This window comes from Pseudorca crassidens, chromosome 11, assembly GCF_039906515.1.
Source record: "Pseudorca crassidens isolate mPseCra1 chromosome 11, mPseCra1.hap1, whole genome shotgun sequence".
Taxonomy (NCBI): domain Eukaryota; kingdom Metazoa; phylum Chordata; class Mammalia; order Artiodactyla; family Delphinidae; genus Pseudorca; species Pseudorca crassidens.
The window spans coordinates 91,608,740-91,628,985 of NC_090306.1; the positions used below are offsets into that span (position 1 = coordinate 91,608,740).

Sequence of the window (20,246 nt, forward strand, 5' to 3'; positions counted from 1 at the left end):
AAAGTTCCAAAGTCTAGTTACTTTCTATACTCCCTTAACACCTGACTTTGTGACTAAACCTGTTAAGGATGATGGCCCTTTCTATCAATATCTCCAAAAGAAAAAGGCTAAGCACACTCACAAATTGTAAACAAGGTTGCCATATTTTCCTTGTTTGAATTGGAGTCTTCCATTTGCAGTGAAGGTGGTACAAAAGAAAGACTGTCTGAAGACACATCTACATGACCTGTCCCCATAGCAACCTCCTGGGTGATGGAGGAGACAGCCACAGGTTCTAGGCTTAGGCCAACTTCATGGAGGGAAACAGATTCTAGGGAGGCGAGGTTGTGTGAGGTAGAGAGTGCCACGCTTACAGAGTTGGTGCTCATGGCCACGGTGTGGATGGAGTCACTGAGGGCACTGTCAGACATTCCGTTGACCCGACTTGCAATGTGGTCTGTCTCCATGACCACAGGGAGCTCCAGGCCATTCCCATGAATGGGTATCACACCACCATGTCCTACAGTTTCTGCTGCAAGGTTGTTGCTCACAGAATCCACAGACAGAGGTTCATGACTTCTGGAGCCATTTGGGATTTGGGTATGCTCGCCTGCAACACCATCCATGGTAAGCTCTTCTGCCATTCCATCTGTAGAGATTGGGCTGGTGACCCTAGAGACGTTCTCCATAGTGATTGTTGTGTCCAAGGCCACCTCATGGCCATCAGTGGGATGAAGACTTTGGGCACCATGTGTGTTCACAGAACGAGAGTCTATTGAAACAATGCCTGGTTCTAATCCAACATTTCCATTGGACTGATAGGGATCTAGCGCCGAAGGGTTATTGGTGATAGATAATGCTGTATTACCATCAACATTTATAGAGTTAGGGTGGATATACTGAGGAGGTGGTCTGTCAGCTAAATAAGATAAAATGCCTGAGAAAAGGAAAAGATGAGGTATCAGGAATTTTGCAGTATATTGTTAAATATAAAGAATTCCAAATTCCTTACAAATGTAACTAAACTAAAATAATCTCCTACCTATTTCTTTGGTTTGATATCTATATACTTTATAAATAGCAACATACATATACCACAATTCAGTTTTTCCTGTGAAACTCAGAAATCATAAAAAATTAACTATGTTCCTTTGAAGTCACTAGAAATTAATCACTTATAAATGCTGCCTTTAATATATACATGGCTGGAGTTCCTGAGTCTTAAGATGCTGAAATCTGCTCTATAAGAGTTAAAAGGTAAAATCATTTAAAAGATTTTCCATGTGAAAAATAAAAATTAAATATAATTTTTAACTTATTAGACTATCATAAAACATTAGGCTCTATTCAAAACAAGTCACAATTATACCTGCTTTATTAAAACAGAAAAAAATATTTGAACACTCGTGCTTATGAAGATGTGGTGAAATGGTACTTGCTGCATTGCCAGTAGGAGCCTAAATTTCTAAATCCTCTTTGGAAAGTATCTACAATAATAACCTCAAAAATGTTCATACCCTCTTGCACAAGAAATTCCACTTATGGTAATCTCACCTAAATGCATTTTGTAAGTATTATACACAAAGACATTCATATATGGTTATTAAAAAAACTGGAAAAAACTGTCCAACAATAAAGATATAATAAACCATGGAATATCCACTCAGTAGAATATAATGCATCATTAAAAAGGATAATTATGAAAACCACACAGCAGTTGGGAAAAATAACTATGTAAAAATAGAGAAAAATATTAAGTAAAAAAAAGGGTACACAATTGTATAGAAAGTACTATATAGTGTTAATTATGAAAAACAGTAAAAACCTAGACATAAAAATAAAAGACAGGAAGGAAGTACACCAAAAAGATGGATGATGGGACTATGAATGATTCCCCTTCCTCCTTATTTGCTAAATTTTTTGAAATGAGTATATAATACTTCTAGAATAAAAATTCAATAAACTTTAATTTATAATAAACAATGACACTTGTAAGCAGGACATGTGGTTGATAGGAATTACAACTGCAGAATTATAAAAACTGAACCAAGGAGATGCTAGAGGAGACAAGAAAAATTGTTTATGTGCCATTAAGAAATTAAGCTTAGGGCTTCCCTGGTGGCGCAGTGGTTGGGAGTCCGCCTGCCGACGCAGGGGACGCGGGTTTGTGCCCTGGTCTGGGAGGATCCCACATGCCGCGGAGCGGCTGGGCCCGTGAGCCATGGCCGCTGAGCCTGTGCGTCCGGAGCCTGTGCTCCGCAGCGGGAGAGGCCACAACAGTGAGAGGCCCGTGTACCGCAAAAAAAAAAAAAAAAAAAAAGAAATTAAGCTTAGTCAAACTGCTATGTTAATATGTTATCTATATGTTCTAAGAGGAAAAGTACATAAATATCAACAATTTTTTCCCACAAAGATTAATGTCTAATAGTGACAAACAGAAAAAAGTGTTATTCAAGCCTTCAAGAACTGAAGTTAAGAGCTGGCTGAATTCTTTCTCCTAAATTCCTGAATAACTGTAACACTTACCAGGTAGAATGGTTCTGAAGTAACTGCTCTCAAGGTGGGGGTAAGGTGGTGGAGGTAGGGTGTAGTTTCTTTCAGGTAACCCACACATCACCCCTCGATCCCCAATACCCATTGGGAGCATGAGAGACAAAGCAGAAGGCAGAGAGCTCAGGGAGGGACCCAGGTTTGGAATCGCCACTGGCAGCCCTACAAAAAAAAATTTTTTTCTCCATTAAAAGTAAGTATCTTAGGGCTTCCCTAGTGGCACAGTGGTTAAGAACCCGCCTGCCAGTGCAGGGGATATGGGTTCGATCCCTGGTCAGGGAAGATCCCACATGCCGCGGGAGCAACTAAGCCCGTGCGCCACAACTACTGAGCCAACGCTCTAGAGCCCGCAAGGCACAACTACTGAAGCCTGCGTGCCTAGAGTCCGTGCTCCGCAACAAGAGAATCCACTGCAATGAGAAGCCCGCACACCACAATGGAGAGTAGCCCCCGCTCTCCGCAACTAGAGAAAGCCCACTCACAGCAACGAAGACCCAACACAGCCATAATTAATTTTTTTTAAAAAAGTAAGTACTTTAAAATTCTGTAATCACTTGCTCAACTCTTAGGAAGGTTTTTGCAATGGGCAAAAATCTCACCTAGAAGCCCTTTACATCCACAGATAGGTAGTGTTGTGCAGACATCCACAAACAAGTCCTACATTTAGTCAAGTTAGTTTTAAAATGCCAACTTGATCATCCAGTTGTCTATTGCTCTTAAGTATCAAAGCATTTAATTACAATTAAAAACCTAGTTTAAATACAATTTAAGAAAACAAATTATTAGAGATAAAAAGAATGGGAAGAAACATACCAAAGATCAAAGAAATATATCAAAGTTCAGAGTGGTCTCTGAGTAGTGATAGAACAGTTGTTTGTTTTTCTAAGAATTTTCTTTCTTTCTTTCTTTCTTTCTTTGGGTCTTTGTTGCTGCGCACAGGCTTTCTCTAGTTGTGGCGAGCAGGGGCCACACTTCGTTGCGGCATGTGGGCTTCTCATTGCAGTGGCTTCTCGTTGCGGAGGACGGGCTTCAGTAGTTGTAGAGTGCAGGCTCAGTAGTTGTGGCCTGCGGGCTCAGTAGTTGTGGCGCAGCACAGGCTTAGCTGCTCCACGGCATGTGGGATCTTCCCGAACCAGGGCTTGAACCCGTATCCCCTGCACTGGCAGGCGGATTCTTAACCACTGTGCCACCAGAGAAGTCCCCAGAGTTTTTTAATTTATTTTTGCACTTTACTATATTTTCCATTTTATATGGTGAGAACGTTTCACTTAAAAAAAGATATGCTTCTGGGCTTCTGGGGGCTTCCCTGGTGGCGCAGTGGTTGAGAGTCCGCCTGCCGATGCAGGGGACACGGGTTCGTGCCTCAGTCCGGGAAGATCCCACATGCCGCAGAGCGGCTGGGCCCGTGAGCCATGGCCGCTGAGTCTGCGCGTCCGGAGCCTGTGCTCCGCAACGGGAGAGGCCACAACAGTGAGAGGCCCCCGTACCGCAAAAAACAAAAACAAAAACAAGAAGGCCTGGGCACAGCAACAAAGACCTAATGCAGCCAAGAAAATTAATTTTTTAAAAAATGTTTCTACTTGGATATTAATGTAAAGCTAAATGTAAAACTGTACATACATATTTTCATATAATCTTTTGTATATATGCTGTACTTCATGATTTTTAAAAATTTGTACTTTATATTTACCTTGGACTATATCTATCCGCAAGTGCTAAAGTGACCCTGTGCCTACGTATCATAATGAACAATCACCAACTTGGGCAATGCTGATTCGCATTATTTTTGCCAGTGGCAATATTTTTTAATAGGTTTTTCCTCCTCAATAAGTGTCCACTAATGGAATGCCTAAGACATAATCAAATGAGTTAAGAAGTAATACTTTTTTTAAAAATTTCTTTTGTGGACACTAAAAGAAATGTGAAGACACCCTAGTTTAGACAAACCTTATTTAACGGCTGCATATTAGTAATTAAGCAGGTAATTGTCTATAGAGAACTAAACAACTTAATAGATTTAAAATACTCTTAAACATTAACTCTTACTTTGATAAAATCCAATACATTACAATGTCAAAGACCGAAGAATCACTATCTTGCCACTGTAAGACTCAATGGCTTACTTGTTTCATTTCTATTTCAGTAGAAAGGAAAAATTGAACTAGCCAGATAAAAAGGTTTTAAAAGTACAGCGATGGGGAAAAATGAGCTTTTCCTATACTATTATTCTGTCCCAGTACTGAGGCTCAGGGGGAGTTCTACGTAGGAGCTCCATCTCTGAAACCTCCTCTTTGACCATAATTCTAGGCCTGGTGTGTTTGCAGCTGTTGCCAGTTTGATATCATAGAAAATAAAGCTGAATTTCCCATGTGTTCTAGGAATAGTTATTACAGTAACTTTGATTCTCTCCTAATAACCCAGGGACAGAATGCCAAGGGGGAAAACAGATGAATGGGTAACCCTAGATAAAATGCCAAATCAACTACAGCTCTACAGACAAAAGGCCACTAACCCAAGAAGAGAACAACCAGAAAAAAACCGCTACTCCTATTCTATCCACTAGGACTTCAGTACTCTAGAAAAATTGCTGCCACATGTGGAACCACCATTTAGACCTGCTGGGCTTCTCCCTTCTACTCTTAAAGGGGCTTTCACCCCCCTGTAGGCTCCATTTAGAACTGATAATGCAATTAAGTGCTGAAATTCAGTCACTCTCCCTTACCACTCACCTGGGGCTGGGATGGCATTGTGAGTGGGTGAGGCAGCCAACCCCAGGTGACTCCCTGAGACTGGCAAGGCATTGCTCACAGAGGATGAAGTCAGCTGCTCCATCCCCACTGGGCTCAGGTTCATTTCATTCATCCTAAGAAAGAGCAGACACAACCAGTTATGCAAAAAATTACCTCAGTGACTCTGTTTAAGGTACTGAAGAACCTGAAACAATGGAGGTGGGGAAATGGGACTTAACCAACTATGACTTCATTTCTATGCTCACAGCTCCCTGATAACTAGTGTCATTGGGATTCAGAGATGTTAACTCAGCCATCATATAGCAGAAACAGGATTTAACTCAGGTGTGCCTCGCTCCAAACCCTAAGCACACTATCCAAAGCAAAGTTTGCAATCCTTAGAGCAGAGCACACTGGCAACAAGGGTTTGTTTTTTAAATTCACCTAAGTTTTTTCCTTCACAGTATTTAGTTTCTCCAACCAGCTTATTACTTTAAACCAGGAGTTTTATAGACAGTCTGTTTTAACTTACTCAAAGAATTTTTACTAATTCCTTTTACCAGGAGTTAAAGTGATACTGGGTGTGAATTAGATTACCAATCGTATAAAGAAGCACCATATCTTCTCCATGGATCAGCATTTTATTAAAATTCTGTATAGATACCTTAATAATTAATCAATTTTAGTAATATCCTCCACATATCAAGGTTCATTAGGCAAGCTTTGCTAGCTACGTTATAAAAAATTACTTCATATTTGCTCACCAATTCTACAAAATAAGGTAACCAAGGAAACAGTGGCTCAAAGAGGGCTTGTCATATGCCCCAAATCACACAGCAATGAAATAACACAGATCATGCTGCAAAATACTGTCAGAAAGTTTTTCAATACACCAAACTTTTTTTATCTAGAGACCATTTTTGGCTGAAGAATCTGAGAACTGCTTTTTCCATAAAATCCATCTTGTAGTGCCATTGACAAAGTCATTAATAAGAGTATACTTATTTGAATAAGATACTACTAGAGATTGTTATCAGTAAGTATTAGTTCCTATGTCAGAATTTAGAGACTGCCATATTATAAACAACTTCAAGAGGCCAGCCAACAGGCTATCCAAAGGAGGTCACCAGTGACCGCCAATGCTTATACTGAGTTATCAGTGATTCAAGTTCATGCGCATGCACCTATGTACATGGGAGGGGTGAAGAACAGGAAGGGGAACCAAATCGGTCTACACACTCCTTAGCAGTGAAGGCAAAACTTAATACGTTTTTCATCTGAAAAATGGCAATATCAGCTGCCAATCAACATGAAAATAATAACAACTAATACTTATTACTCCCTTACTTTAGGTGTTAGGCACTGGGCTAAGTGATAACATGTAATTACCTCACCTAATCCTTATAACTATTGTGAGGTAGGTATTATTCTTAATCCCATTTTAGAGAGGAGAAAATTGAGACTCAGGCTAAGAAACTTAACCCCAAATTACATTAACTAGTAAGTGGTAGAGTCGGGATTTAAATCCAGGTCTGCCTAATTTAAGAAAACTAGTAAGTCGCAGAATTGGCATTTAAGTCCAGGTCTGCCTAATTTAAGAAATCTAAACTCTTAACTATGACTAGAAAAAGACAATTACAATAAAAGAAACTCTTTGCCTTTTACAGTCCCAACACTTATGATCTGTGTATTTATATTGTGGAGTATGTTTAAAGTCCCACATAGACCTATTCCTGAATTACTCTCTATCCATAAGCTTCAACCTTACTCCGGGCTAGGTATCTCATACAACTAGGCTCCCAGACGTTAATAAAGTGTACAAAGCTGAGGGCGACACCCTATATAGAGTAGGCATTCTGAAATATGTATTTGATTTGGATGAAGCAATGCAAACTCATCTTTACTAGAAAGACAACTAGCATCACATGGCAAATGAGATACACCTTATGAAAGACAGCACATTAATAACAGTATTTAATTATGCTATAAAAGAATGCAAAAATCCTTATAGCCTAAAGAAGCGATAGCTAACAATTTTGAAGGTTTCTGGGTTTGGGGTGGTTTAAAACAGACTTTTCCTGTGACTTTATAGCTACAAACATTAACTAAAACTTTAGAACCACTGGAGCAGTAATGACCTACAAAAAAATGGTTACGATAATTTTTTTAAGTACAATTAAAAGTCTGTAGCTTCAAATTCCATGCTGAAAATTTCTGAGTATTAATCTGTGCACCTCATCTCAAGATGAAAATCAAAACGGTGCTTCTAGGTTGACTCTTAGGCCTTCTCAAACCAGTTCAAACCGGAGTTTAATGTGAGAGGCTCAGCAGATTTCTGCTTTGCTGTGAGTCACTAAAATGTGATGATCTCAGCAGCCATAAACCAAAGGTAACTAGTATCCCACAGAGAGAAAGCAGATGAAGGGAATTTACAGTATGAGCCTCAAAAGACTCCCTCATTCCAAAGTGCAAGTCTATTCTAGCTCCTTTTCCCATATGGGATGCTAGGAAGCAATCTTGGGAGAAGGGCCAGAATCAAGATACTAAGCTCGCTCTTCTTCCCTATGCATTCATTGTAGAATCATATCCTTCATCTTCTCTAGTTTATGTGACCTATGTATGAACCATTTGTTGATCTTACGACTTTTTCTTAGAATGACATAAGAAGCTAACTGAAATGCAGCCACTTTGCAAATGCAATGGACAGTTTCAGTAATTTGGATGAACTTTTTTTAATCTTCCTTATCCTCAACATACAGCCTATGAAAGGACTCATAAAGAATGGCCAAATGTAACTATTTCTCTGCCACACTTCTGTACTGTAGTGGCATGGTACCACAAAGTACTTTCAACATTAACACGGAGCCTGCACAATTAATAACTTAATTTCTCTACATTACCAGCCAAGCCAGACGGTAACCAGCAAAATTCAAGGTGAAACATGGTTTTGAGCTAAAAACACACTTCGAAATCCAGATGAAAATATTATTAAACGCGCAAATAACTCAAAGGCAAGGATAAAGATGTCCAACGAGCCAACAATCGACGTAATGGCTATTCGGAACAACTACTCACATTTGGAGTAAATCAAATTTAATGAGAGTATATTCAACCCAATACTGGTTTCTGGATGTTTTGTTCCCTTTGGGACAAACCCACTTGCCAATCGCACCTGTAACCTGCCCAATGGCACCAAAAACAAAAGCACTCTTAAGTCTCATTTGCCAAATGTTTTCCAAAGATGTCACCAACGCTGAGCTCACCAAGCTACTCACCTGTGATGCATCTGCTGGGGGCCAAGTGTCAGAGGAACGCGCACACGGGTGGTGGAGAACCGGCATCAGGGTTTGCGTTCCAGGGTCACGTGCTACCGCATCTTGCTTACAACCGCTGCACAAACGCGGCCATTCTTCCCCGGGGCCGCCCGGGGCAGCCCAACTTCTCCCGAGGGCCGGCGGCCGCGCACCCCGCCGCGAGATAAGGCATGCCGGGGGACACCCGGGGCCTTTCCTCCAGAAGCTTCGGGAGGGGGGCTACCTAACCTGAGGGGGAGGACAAGGGCGGTCACCAAAACACGGGAAGGATGCAGCCCCCGTCCCCTCGCCGCCAGAGAGCCCGGGCCTGCTGACACTGCCTCCCAAGGGCGGCCAAGTCGCCCGCTCGCCGGCATGGGGCCCGCAGGCCGCCCTCGCCCCGCCCCGGCCGGGCCCGCGCGCAGCCCACCTGCCGGCCGCGCGGGGGTCGCGCACGCCTGCCCCACCGCTTTGTTCCTCATCCGGGCAAAGCTCGCCTCGGGGCCCTCCCCGCCAGCACAACCCCCCGCCCCGGGGCCCGCTCGCCTAACGTTTCCCGCCCGGCCCGGCCCGGCCCAGCCCGCAGTGTCCTCAGGGCCGCACCCTCCAAGGCGCGTTTCCGGCTCCTCAGCCACTCTCGGCGCCCGCTGCCCCGCCCCTTGTGCGTGCGCCCCTCCCCGCCACGGCCCGCAACCGGCGCCAGCGCACCGACTCCCCTCCCCCCAACCCACCCCGTTCCGCGCTTGCGCGCCGCGGGGACTCGGGCCGGAGGGGGCGGGCCGTGAGAGGCTCGGCCCGGAACGCCTCGTCTCAGTCCGGCCGGGTCGAGTCGAGCGCCGAGCGATCGATCCCGTTGCTAAGTAACCAGGGCTGACGTGTGCGCAGGGAGTGAGTTCTGAGTCTTATAAATCCACCACACTTAGGATTTCAGTCTTCCTGGCATTCTCCTAGTAGCAAAGCGTGCGTCCACGCAAGCCCACAAGATTTGAAATAAGGGACTTAACCTAGAGGTGTTGGTGGTGTTGCCCAGGAGGAGTTGAATATCCCGAATATTTGTCGTCATACGTTACATCTGAAGGTTGCTCAGTTTCCTTGCTTGAAGTCATAAAGAGTGGTGTTTCGGATTTTGTACAAATTTCCTTCCCCTTCTCTCTTTGCCGTTCGTTCCCTACTGCATGTCAGGCACTGTGCTAAGCCCTAGGGATACTGAGATGGCTTTAAAGGAAAGTTGTCCAAGTTCGTGAGGATTGGACAATGAAACTACAGCACACACTACCTGTTAGCTTCCATTCACCAGCAGAACAGCAGAGACCCAGGAATTCCTCCTTTCATTCAGAAGACATTTACTGAATTACATCTCAAACATAGGATACAAAATAACACGCAGGTCTTTACTTTCAACAGCTTGCAGTGTAGTAGGGACCGGTGAGTTTTGAAAATTCAGTCTCATGTGAAAGACAGAGGCGCATACAATGTTTTGGACGAGAGCCTGGAGTGGTGTAATGTCTCCCTTCCTTTACTTCTCAGAAGGAGAAAGAACATTCCAAGTTGAGGGAACTATTCACTGAACACTGGCAGGTCACGTTGGTTTTGCTCTTGTTGACAACAGATATCAATAGAAACCTAAATCAAGAAAGTCATCATATCACAACTAAGTGAGAGACAATATTCCCTAAAATGTCACATCAAACCTGGGGCCTAGGGAGAGATGATGTCTTACAAAGGCTAAATAATTTCATTCTGGTTTCCCATGCCTATTCTTTTTGGACAATTTTATTAATTTCAGAAGTGTATGTAAAAGTCAGGTCAGATAAATGTAAGAGCTAAAACTATAATACTTACAGAAGAAAATATAGGAGAAAATCTTTGTAATCTTGATAGGATACAAAAATCAGGAACCACTAAAAATTTGACAAATTGAACTTCATCAAAATTAAAACTTTCGGTCTTGAAAAGCCAATGTTGACAAAATGAAATGTCAAGCCAGAGATGGGGAGAAAATATTTGCAAAACAAATATCTGACAAAGGACTTTTACTGGAATGTATATAAACCCCTTTAAACTAAATAATAAGGCAAACAACCCAACTTTTTTAAATGGGCAAAATGTTTGAACAGCCACTTCACCAAAGAAGATATATGCATGGCAACTAAGCACACAAAAAGATGAGCAATTATTATTGATTAGGGAAATGCAAATCACAACACAATGAGATAACATTATACACATCCTAGAGTGGCCAAATTTTAAAAGGCCAACTACAACAAGTGTTGGTGCAGATACAAAACAACTGGAACCCTCACACTTTGCTGGTGGGAATGCAAAGTGCTGAAGCCATTTTAGAAAACAACTTAGCAATTTTTATACCATATGATTCAGTAATTAACACTTCTAGGTGTTTACCCAAGAGAAAATACAAACATATGTACAAAGACATGTACACAAATGTGCATAGAAGCTTTATTTATAATAACCTCAAACTGGAAATAACCCAAATGTCCATCCACTGGTGAATGAATAAACAAATTAGAGTATATCTACGCAGCGGAATACTATTCAGCAATAAGAAGGAAAAAGCTAGAAATTCTAAAAAAGGAAAAACTGTAGTAATAAAAAGCAGGTAAGTGTTGGGAGTTGAGGCTGAATGGGAGGAATGAGACTGCCTGCAAAGGGGCATGAGGGGACTTCTAAGGGTGATGTAATTATGTTGATTGTGGGAGTGGGTGTATGACTGCATACATTTGTCAAAATTCATCAAATAGTACATTTGAGATTGATGAGTTTTATTGTATGTAAAAATACCTCGAGTAAAGAGTTCTCAGAGCTTTCTGAGATAGATGCTCTTCCTGGGTTATAATCCTCAAATTTGGCTTGAATAAAATTTTCCATTTCTTTCATTTAAGAAAAAAACACTCAAAAAGTTGCTTTAAAAAGAAAATGATATCAGGGTCATCAAAAATTGAAGCATCCTAACCCCATTCCCCAGACCAGATTAGGTCCACCGTATGTTCTCTCACCGTCCTTATCTTCATTGTAATTAATTGTTTAATTTTCTGTCTTGCCAAGTAGATTTTAAGTTCTGGGGACAAGACCCATGTCCATCTTACTTAATGCTATATGACATAGCACAATTTTCAGCATATATTAGGTTCTCAATAAATATTTGTTAAATGAATGAAAGTCAAACCAGCATAAATCAAAGCTATGCTTATTGACTCAAATATCTATTTACTTGGAGACCTACAGTAAAATGGTTGCCCACAGTTGTCTAAGGAGCTGATTTAGGGTGACTTACCACTTAGGAGACACCAAAGTGCCACTGAGACAATAAAAACAACAGGAGAATTACTGACCAATTAGACAAGTAGAAATGAAGAGCATAGCTGCTCTTTCAGAACCCAAGTAATAGAAAGACTGTGGAGCAAAGATTTAGGGTTGCAATCAAAGGTAAACCTTACAGATAATTGTGTATAAGACAAACCAGACAGCAAGCATTAATATTTTGCTGGATGGCAAAGACAGAAACAGCAAATTACCTTTTTTTTAAAATTTATTTATTTTTTTATTTTTGTCTGCGTTGGGTCTTCGTTGCTGTGCGCGGGCTTTTCTCTGGTTGAGGCGAGCAGGGGCTACTGTTTGTTGTGGTGCATGGGCTTCTCTTGTTGCGGAGCATGGGCTCTAGGCGCACGGGCTTCAGTAGTTGTGCCGTACCGGCTTTGTTGCTCCACGGCATATGGGATCTTACCGGACCAGGGCTCGAACCCGTGTCTCCTGCATTGGCAGGCGAATTCTTAACCACTGCACCACCAGGGAAACCGCACAAATTACCTTTAAACGTTATCTTCTAGCCCTAAAGACAAGGACAGTAATGGTAAGTTTGGGCCTGGACTGGGCTTCTTAGGATATTTTTCTTTCAATTGACTCTAATTAAGGTTTCAAATCCTACTTCTGATCGCTCATGTAAGGGAGGGTCTGGAAATACGACTTCTTACGTGGGTAAACCTGTTCTTTGGAATTCTTGGGATTCTCATGCATAAGCCTGATTTATTGTAAATCAGACTTATGATGTACAATCTGATATAATAAATTATAATTATCAAATATAACTCTAACTGACTTATTTCTTTAGTATTTGCAGAAAGGCTAGAGTTGGTTCAACAAATATGTGTTGAGTGCCTACTCTTGCTCTAGGCACTGGGGAGGTAACAGTGAACTAAACAGGCGAAAGATACCCAGTCTTTATGGAGCTTACATTATAGTGGAGAAAAATAATAAATAATTAAAATATAAAATATATGAGATAGCAATAAATACCATTAAAAGTATGGCAAAGAATATAGATAGTGCTCAGGGATAGGAGCTGCAATTTTAAACAGGGTAGACGGGGAAGTCATCATCGAAAATGTGACATTTGAAACAAATGAGATGAGGGAGTGACCCATCTGCACATCTGGAAGAGTGTTTCACTCAGAGGGAATGGCAAATGCGAAGGCCCCGAGGCAGGAGAATCCCTGACAGGTTTGAGGAATTGCAAGGAGGCCAGTGACACTAGCACTGGACGGTCTAACATGGGAGCCACTAGTCACGTGTGGTTATTGAGCCCCTGAAATGTCCCTAGTTCAAATTGTGTAATTATTTTAGAGTGATTATGTTACTGGCCCCAGTTCTTCACTCCTCTTGTAACCATGCCCTTTACAAGGGGACTTCATAGCCCCTCCTAGGAAAAGAAAAAAGTTTTTTCTGCCCCTTGATTCTAAGTTTGCCATGTTAGACATATACTAGAATTCAGCCTAAATCATTGCCCCTCAGGCTCAAGAACTAAATAAATGCTTATTTTCTTAAGCTACTGAGTCTTGAGGTGGTTTATTTGATGGCAATTTTGAGGCTGCCTTCCTTTTCTTGGATGCCACTGATTTTCTGCTTTGACCTTTGGAAACTGTTACATGGGTATAAAATTAACCACTGGTATTTGGAACATTATTTCTCTTGGGTTAAGTTCCAAGTATTTGGTTTAACTTCTCTAAGGGCTGCAGAATGGCTTGTTTTCTAAATGGAGTGTGTATGGGACTAGAACTGGGATAATCTTGTGTGTTCTATGGACTTCAAAAGCAGAAAACATGTGGTGATAAACTAATTCAATTCCTCAGATTTGAAGAGACTACACGAATTTCAGTAGACGATCACCCAGGCTAAAACTGCTGAAGAAACCCTGACTTTGCTCAGACTGGGCAGTGTGACCCCTCTATTTGAGACTGAGCAGAATCGGAAACTGGGGGGAATGATCTGTGGAGTTTAACCAAAGAAATTTTGATGTTGATACCTTTGAATTTAAACCTATAGGGTAAGGTTATTTAAACTTTGGGTTTTAATTTATCCTTAGCAATTTGATAATGGGTGCTTTTTAAAATCTGAAGTATTGGGGACTTCCCTGGTGGTCCAGTGGTTGAGAATCTGCCTTCCAATGCAGGGGATGTGGGTTCGACCCCTGGTCGGGGAACTAAGATCCCACATGCCACAGGGCAACTAAGCTCACACGCCCTGGAGCCTGTGTGTGCGCACCAGAACGAGACAGAAGCCCGCGCTGCAAAGAAGAGCCCTCACGCCGCAACGAAAGATCCCGCGTGCCACAACAAAGATCCCATGTGCCTCAACTAAGAACGGATGCAGCCAAATAAATAAATAAATGATTTTTAAAAGTCTGAAGTATTATTCTACTGATAATTTATTTGATTGCATAATCTCTGGCCAGCTCTATTGAAATGGTTTTCATTAGAGAAAGGAAAAGAATGCGCTTTTGGCCAAGGGACCACCAGGCTTTGAGGTTAATTTAACAAATGTATTGTTCTGATCTACTTTAGAGATTTTAATGGGGCAAAAGCTAAACTGCTGCAACATTAGATGCTTTCCCATAAAAAAGGACAAGGATGCTAGCATTGGACTAGAGATCTTAGGCAATGAAATTCAATAAGAAAAAATAAATGAGTTATACTAGAAAAGAAGAAACAAAATTATCATTACTTGTAGACAATCTGATTACAGTTTAAGAAATTGTAGAAAACTATCTTTAAAAAATAACTATTGGGGGACTTCCCTGGAGGTCCAGTGGATAAGACTCTGTGCTTCCAGGGCAGGGGGCACAGGTTCGACCCCTGGTTGGGGAACTGGGATTCCACATGCTTTGCGGCACGGCAAAAAAAACAAAAAACAAACAAAAACTATTGGCAATTCCCTGGCGGTCCAGTGGTTAGGGCTCCAAGCTCTCACTGCTGAGGACCCAGGTTCGAACCCTGGTCCGAGAACTAGAATTCCACAAGCTGTGTGGTGTGGCCCCCGAAAAACCTATTAGAACTATCTTGAGTGGGGTGTTGTTTCACAAGTGTATACATATATCAAAACTCATTGAATGATGTATTTAATATATGAGAGTTTAACTATATGTAGATTTTCACTCATTTAAAAATCATTAGAACTAGCAAGAGAGATCATGAGATGACTGGATTAAAAATTAACATGAAATAAGTCAATAGCTTTGAAAAAATACTATTCACAGCAGCAATCACACCTGTAAAACATCCTGAGATAACCATAACAAGAAGCATGTAAGATCTACATGAAGAAACATATGAAACTTTATTAAAGGGCAAAAAGAAGGCCTGAATAAATGAGTTCTACTATGTTCATATAGGAGAGATTCAATGTTAAAAAAAAAAGTAAATTCTCTCCAAATTAATCTGTATATTTAACAGAATCCCAATTAGAATCCCAAAGTTTTCCTCTCTCACGGATATTAAAAGTGCATGTTGGGTTTTCCTGGTGGCACAGTGGTTAAGAATCCTCCTGCCAATGCAGGAGACACGGGTTTGAGCCCTGGTCCGGGGAGATCCCACATGCCGCGGAGCAACTAAGCCCATGAGCCACAACTACTGAGCCTATGCTCTAGAGCCCGTGAGCCACAACTACTGAGCCCGCGAGCCACAACTACTGAAGCCCGCGTGCCTAGAGCCCGTGCTCTGTAACAAGAGAAGCCACCACACTGAGAAGCCAATGCACTGCAACAAAGAGTAGCCCCCGCTCGCTGCAACTAGAGAAAAGGCCGCGCCCAGCACTGAAGACCCAGTGCAGCCCAAAATGAATGAATAAATAAATAACTTTTTTTAAACGTGCACGTTACTTTCCTCTTCTTTTCCAAATTTGGGCATCCTTGCTCAATAGTTCTTTCAGATAAATTGCAAAGTCAGCCATCCATTCTCCAAGCCTTGAATGCGGTACATTTTTCTGATTCACACCAAGATGCCACATAGACAAGGAAAGGCCTTGTAAATGTATGGTAGGAGAAGGTAGCCTTAAGCAAGAGAGAAAAGACAAAAACCACAAGGGAAGGATTAATGGATCTGACTACATCAAAGTTTTAGATTTCTATCCAATAAAAGACTGCATAGGCAAGGTTAAAATGCAAATAGTGTTTGAGAAGTTCAGAATAAAAACAGTAATAAATTGTACCTAAATATTTGTGGTTCTTTAAATCTTGCTGTAAATTATATTATCTTTAAAATAGAATGTAATGGTGTGGGTAAAGGATTAATAAAACTTTTCCTCTTCTTGCACAACAATTTGACCTTCGGTTAACTTGCTGTTATCTGTTTCTCTGAAACCTAATAAAGATCGAATGTCAGCTATGTTGTTAGGCAGCCTGACTTATATTAAAGCAATTACCTGATTGTTAGATTGCATTTGGGTTGCCACAACTATAGCTGGTGGGGGAGCATAGCTTTGGGCTTTTCTGAGTGTGAAGACTCTAATTGGGCCCGTGGTGAGGTCCCTGGAAGTTATGCCTATGGGGTCTTTACAAGACATACTGGCTCCCGAGGGGTACCAGACATCCAAGTCAGGGCAGCTGCCACACTGGTCTGATGTGAGTGGTCTTGCCTTGCACCTGAGCTGTCACTTGGCCGCAGGTGGGTTAAGGGGGAGCAGCTATGTAGATTTCTGCATAGATTACTGCAAGGACTCCCTGGGAGGTATAACACCTAATTCTGCCCTGCTCAGAGCTATTGTTCCTGACCTAAATCCTTCCAAATGAATCTGATGCTAAATGTGGCCCATGGTAGTCTTAATGAATCTTGAAGTTTAGTTGTGCCTGAGAAGACTCCTGGTGAATGCTGCAAATGGTAATACAAACAGTTTATACTTGGGCTATATAGAAAAGAACTAATTGGATAGAATTGTGTTAGAGCATCAATTTGAGATTTATGTAACTACACCTGTGATAAATCTTACTTGGATCTCGAGGTAATACATATGTTTCCCTGTTCCCCCATCAGTGGCAGCTGATGCAAATTGCAGGTATGGGGCCAGGGGGTATGCAGCCCTCTGTGCCATGGGTTTAGGATACCAAAATCTACAATGTGATATCAAATACTTCACAAGAAGGGCCAATCTAAGTCTCTTTATCTCCATATTTCAAGCAAGTGATGAGAGACCTGTCTGAGTTTTAGGGGTGGAAGTTTTCCTTGGCCTTAGAGATACCTTTAAATCTCCTGAGCCTGGGTGAATCCCATCTCCCCTTTTACAAGCAGATCTAAGTAGGACTACATAACCCTAGTCCCAAACGCTCTTGGCGGTTTTGCCTATCTGTAACTTGATCTAGCCAGTCTTAAGAAAGACATCTTTAAAGTTGGCGAGAACATTTGTCTGGATGAAAACTGACTGGGGAGTGATGGGGAGTCAGAATCTCCTCTTTTGATCTCTTATATAAGAAAGAAGGCAGCCCCTCCCCCCATACCCCCCCCACATACACACTCACGCACATTGTGCGAGTAAAATGATGCTTCTCTCACTGGGATCTCACTGGGAAAACCACTTATTTCCAATGCACGTGCACCTTCAAAAAGTGTAAGAAAGAGTGTCAGCATTCTTTGTGACCATATAGATCATGTAGTAATCCTAACACTACTTGGACCCTCTAAAAAGACCACTATAGGATCAGGGTCCGGCCATTGTTGATTGTGGTATTAGTAGTGGGAAAAAAAAAATCCTGTAGATATTTATTCCTCAGAGACAGAATTTATAAGAAGCCAGAAAACTTGGCTCAAGAACTTTAAATTTTAATGATAAATCTGTTCGTTTAGGTCAGACCAGGGTATCATTTGAGTTTTCTGTATATTTTACCTTAGTATTTTAAAGTTCACTAGATCAGAGAAAATCAAAAGTAATATTTGTTCTTTGTAATACTTTAAATAGTAGAAATATCCATAAAGAAAAGTGAACCACTCCCCCATCCCCAATGCCACCTTTTTTTTTTTTTTTTTTTGCGGTTCGCGGGCCTCTCACTGTTGTGGCGTCTCCCGTTGCGGAGCACAGGCTCCGGACGCGCAGGCTCAGCGGCCATGGCTCACGGGCCCAGCCGCTCCGCGGCATGTGGGATCTTCCCGGACCGGGGCACGAACCCGTGTCCCCTGCATCGGCAGGCGGACTCTCAACCACTGCACCACTCAGGGAAGCCCCCCAATGCCACCTTTTTTAGGCAACCAATGACAAAAGTTTAGAGTGTGTCTTTCTACTTTTTTCTCTGTGCTCATGTAAAGACATCGTGCAGAATAGTTTGTTTTAAGTTCATGCTGCATACGTTACCCTACCATTTGCTTTTTTTCACTTGTCGTGTTATGGACATCTCTGCAAGTTCTTACATATAGATCTAACTCCTTATTTTTAATAAGACAGTATGTTAAAAGGATTAGCCCTTTCCCTATTGATGGACATTCCCTCTATTTCCATTTATTCTCTTGTTTTAATCACTACAAACAATGCTGTAATAGATATTATTGTACATATAAATCCATACTGGTGCATTTATTTTTGCAGGATAAAATTGTAGAGAACTCTGAGTCAAAGGATATGTGATGTGCACTATTAATATTATTTTCCCAAAAGCTTGCAGCAATTTATGCTTCTGCCCTTTCCCCCAATCCTTATTAGCAATCTTTTAAATTTTTGCCAATCTGAGGATGAAAAATGGTATCTTAACTATTCTCTTTTTTGTTCCCCTCCAATCTATTCTGCATTCTGCAGTGATCTTTTAGAAAAACAAATCTTACCACGTCACCTGTCTGCTCAAAACACCTCATTTACTTCCCATCACTCTTAGAGTAATGGCCAACATCTTTGACATGGCCCCAAAGCTCCTTGTGGTCTAATTGTCTGCCTCTCTGGTGGGCTTTTCCCCCAGTAGGGCTTCCTCCTGATAGGTCTCAACTCTACTGAGAAATCAAGATGACATATGTTTGTTTACTGGTACAAGCCTCAGAGGGAGCTACACCTTTTAAAATGTGACTAACTTATGCCTGAAAGGAATAATTGTTTCTATTTTACTTGCCTTGATGGAAGTGTTTTTCCAATTGCTTCAGGCAGATCATCAGAGTAAACAGGGAAGCGTAGGACTTGTCAAAAAAACATGTTAGGGCGACACCTTGGCTCCCGAGGAATAGGCAGAAAGTCTGATTGAAAACGTAGGGGGTTTTTGCTTCTCTTGTTTTTAAGTCAGTCTTTTAAAGTAGAAGCTGCCTTTAATGTGCTGGTTTGCAGAACAGGAAATCTGATTTTCAGTGTGATAACACATTCTTTGACATTAACCAGTACAGTTGGATTTTTAATGACACTTTCATCTTCAAAGCCCTTCACCAACACGGTGGATTAATTATTCATTTTTTGGTTGTGTGTTAAAAAGACAAATCTTCAAAGGCATCATCCTTTCTCCTCAGAACTGGGGCTCTCCACCTTTCAAATGTTGCTTTCTTACCCCCAAGGGAGAAAATAAATTACATCTTTTTTTTTAAGACAAAAAGAATACAATAGAAATATACTCTTTACACTATGGAAAGCTGATGTCCTTATATCCTGGGTGGGATCAGAAGAGATCGGGAAGCAGCGCTTAAGCTGTGTTTACAGTAAGCACTGTGAGAAATAACTCTGGCTAAAAGTGTTTGTTACTGCTCAGTCTTTTGATGTGCTCTTAAAAAGTAGCACAAATACATCACGGCCCCCGTGTTCAACATAATATGCAGACCCTTATATTTGTTGCTAAAGTATATTTCTTTTCTGTTCTCTTCAAAAGATGTCTACTTGGGTTTTTAAAAGTTTTGGTTTTGGAGAAGAAAACCCTCAAGACTTCCCTGGGATCCTCCTTAACTTGACACATTTTATAACCACAAGGGAGCACTCTTCCCTTTGATGAGGTCTTCTCTCCACCTCTCCAGAAATGAAAGAGCAAGTGTAAGTTTGCAAACAGCCTAAAAGCTCTTTCCATTAGCCCTGGACGCCGGAAACCACAAAGGGCAGTCAAGTCTTGATTTTCAAGGAGAAAGCCTCTGGTAAACTTTCGCTCAGCCGCCAGGAGATCTGTTGGTTCCTGGGAGGAGCTCTTCTGAAACCTTGACGATTCCTATGTTCATGAAGACACAGAGCGGTGGATTACAGTAATTGAAAAGCTTTGGTGGCTTTGGAAGATTACTATATGTTTGGTGTGCGCTCACATTTCCAGGCTAGGGGACAGCGTAGAGGAACCCCTTTTGTAATCTTTTGAAATAAGATCAGAAGGGAAGACAGGGTTTGAAGTGTGGATTGGGGGGGGGGGTCGCCTAAATCTTTGCCTATCACCTCCGCCTGGATCATTATAAAAAGATCGAGGAGTACAATGAAC

At 41.5% G+C, this 20,246-nt stretch overlaps 1 protein-coding gene across 5 annotated transcripts in view; it reads right to left on the minus strand.

Annotated features, from left to right (window-relative positions):
- PRDM4 (PR/SET domain 4) overlaps positions 1–9,083 on the minus strand; it is a 43,991-nt gene extending 34,908 nt beyond the window's left edge. For all 5 annotated transcript variants that reach the window (XM_067697860.1, XM_067697861.1, XM_067697859.1 and 2 more), the window contains exons 1-5: positions 8,982–9,083; positions 8,534–8,800; positions 5,259–5,392; positions 2,506–2,691; positions 122–916 (exon numbers count right to left, since the gene is read on the minus strand). In XM_067697860.1, coding sequence (XP_067553961.1) covers positions 122–916; positions 2,506–2,691; positions 5,259–5,392; positions 8,534–8,544 — 1,126 coding nt within the window. In that variant the 5' untranslated portion in view covers positions 8,545–8,800; positions 8,982–9,083. The remainder of the gene's footprint in view (positions 1–121; positions 917–2,505; positions 2,692–5,258; positions 5,393–8,533; positions 8,801–8,981) is intronic.
- Positions 9,084–20,246: the final 11,163 nt, after the last annotated feature.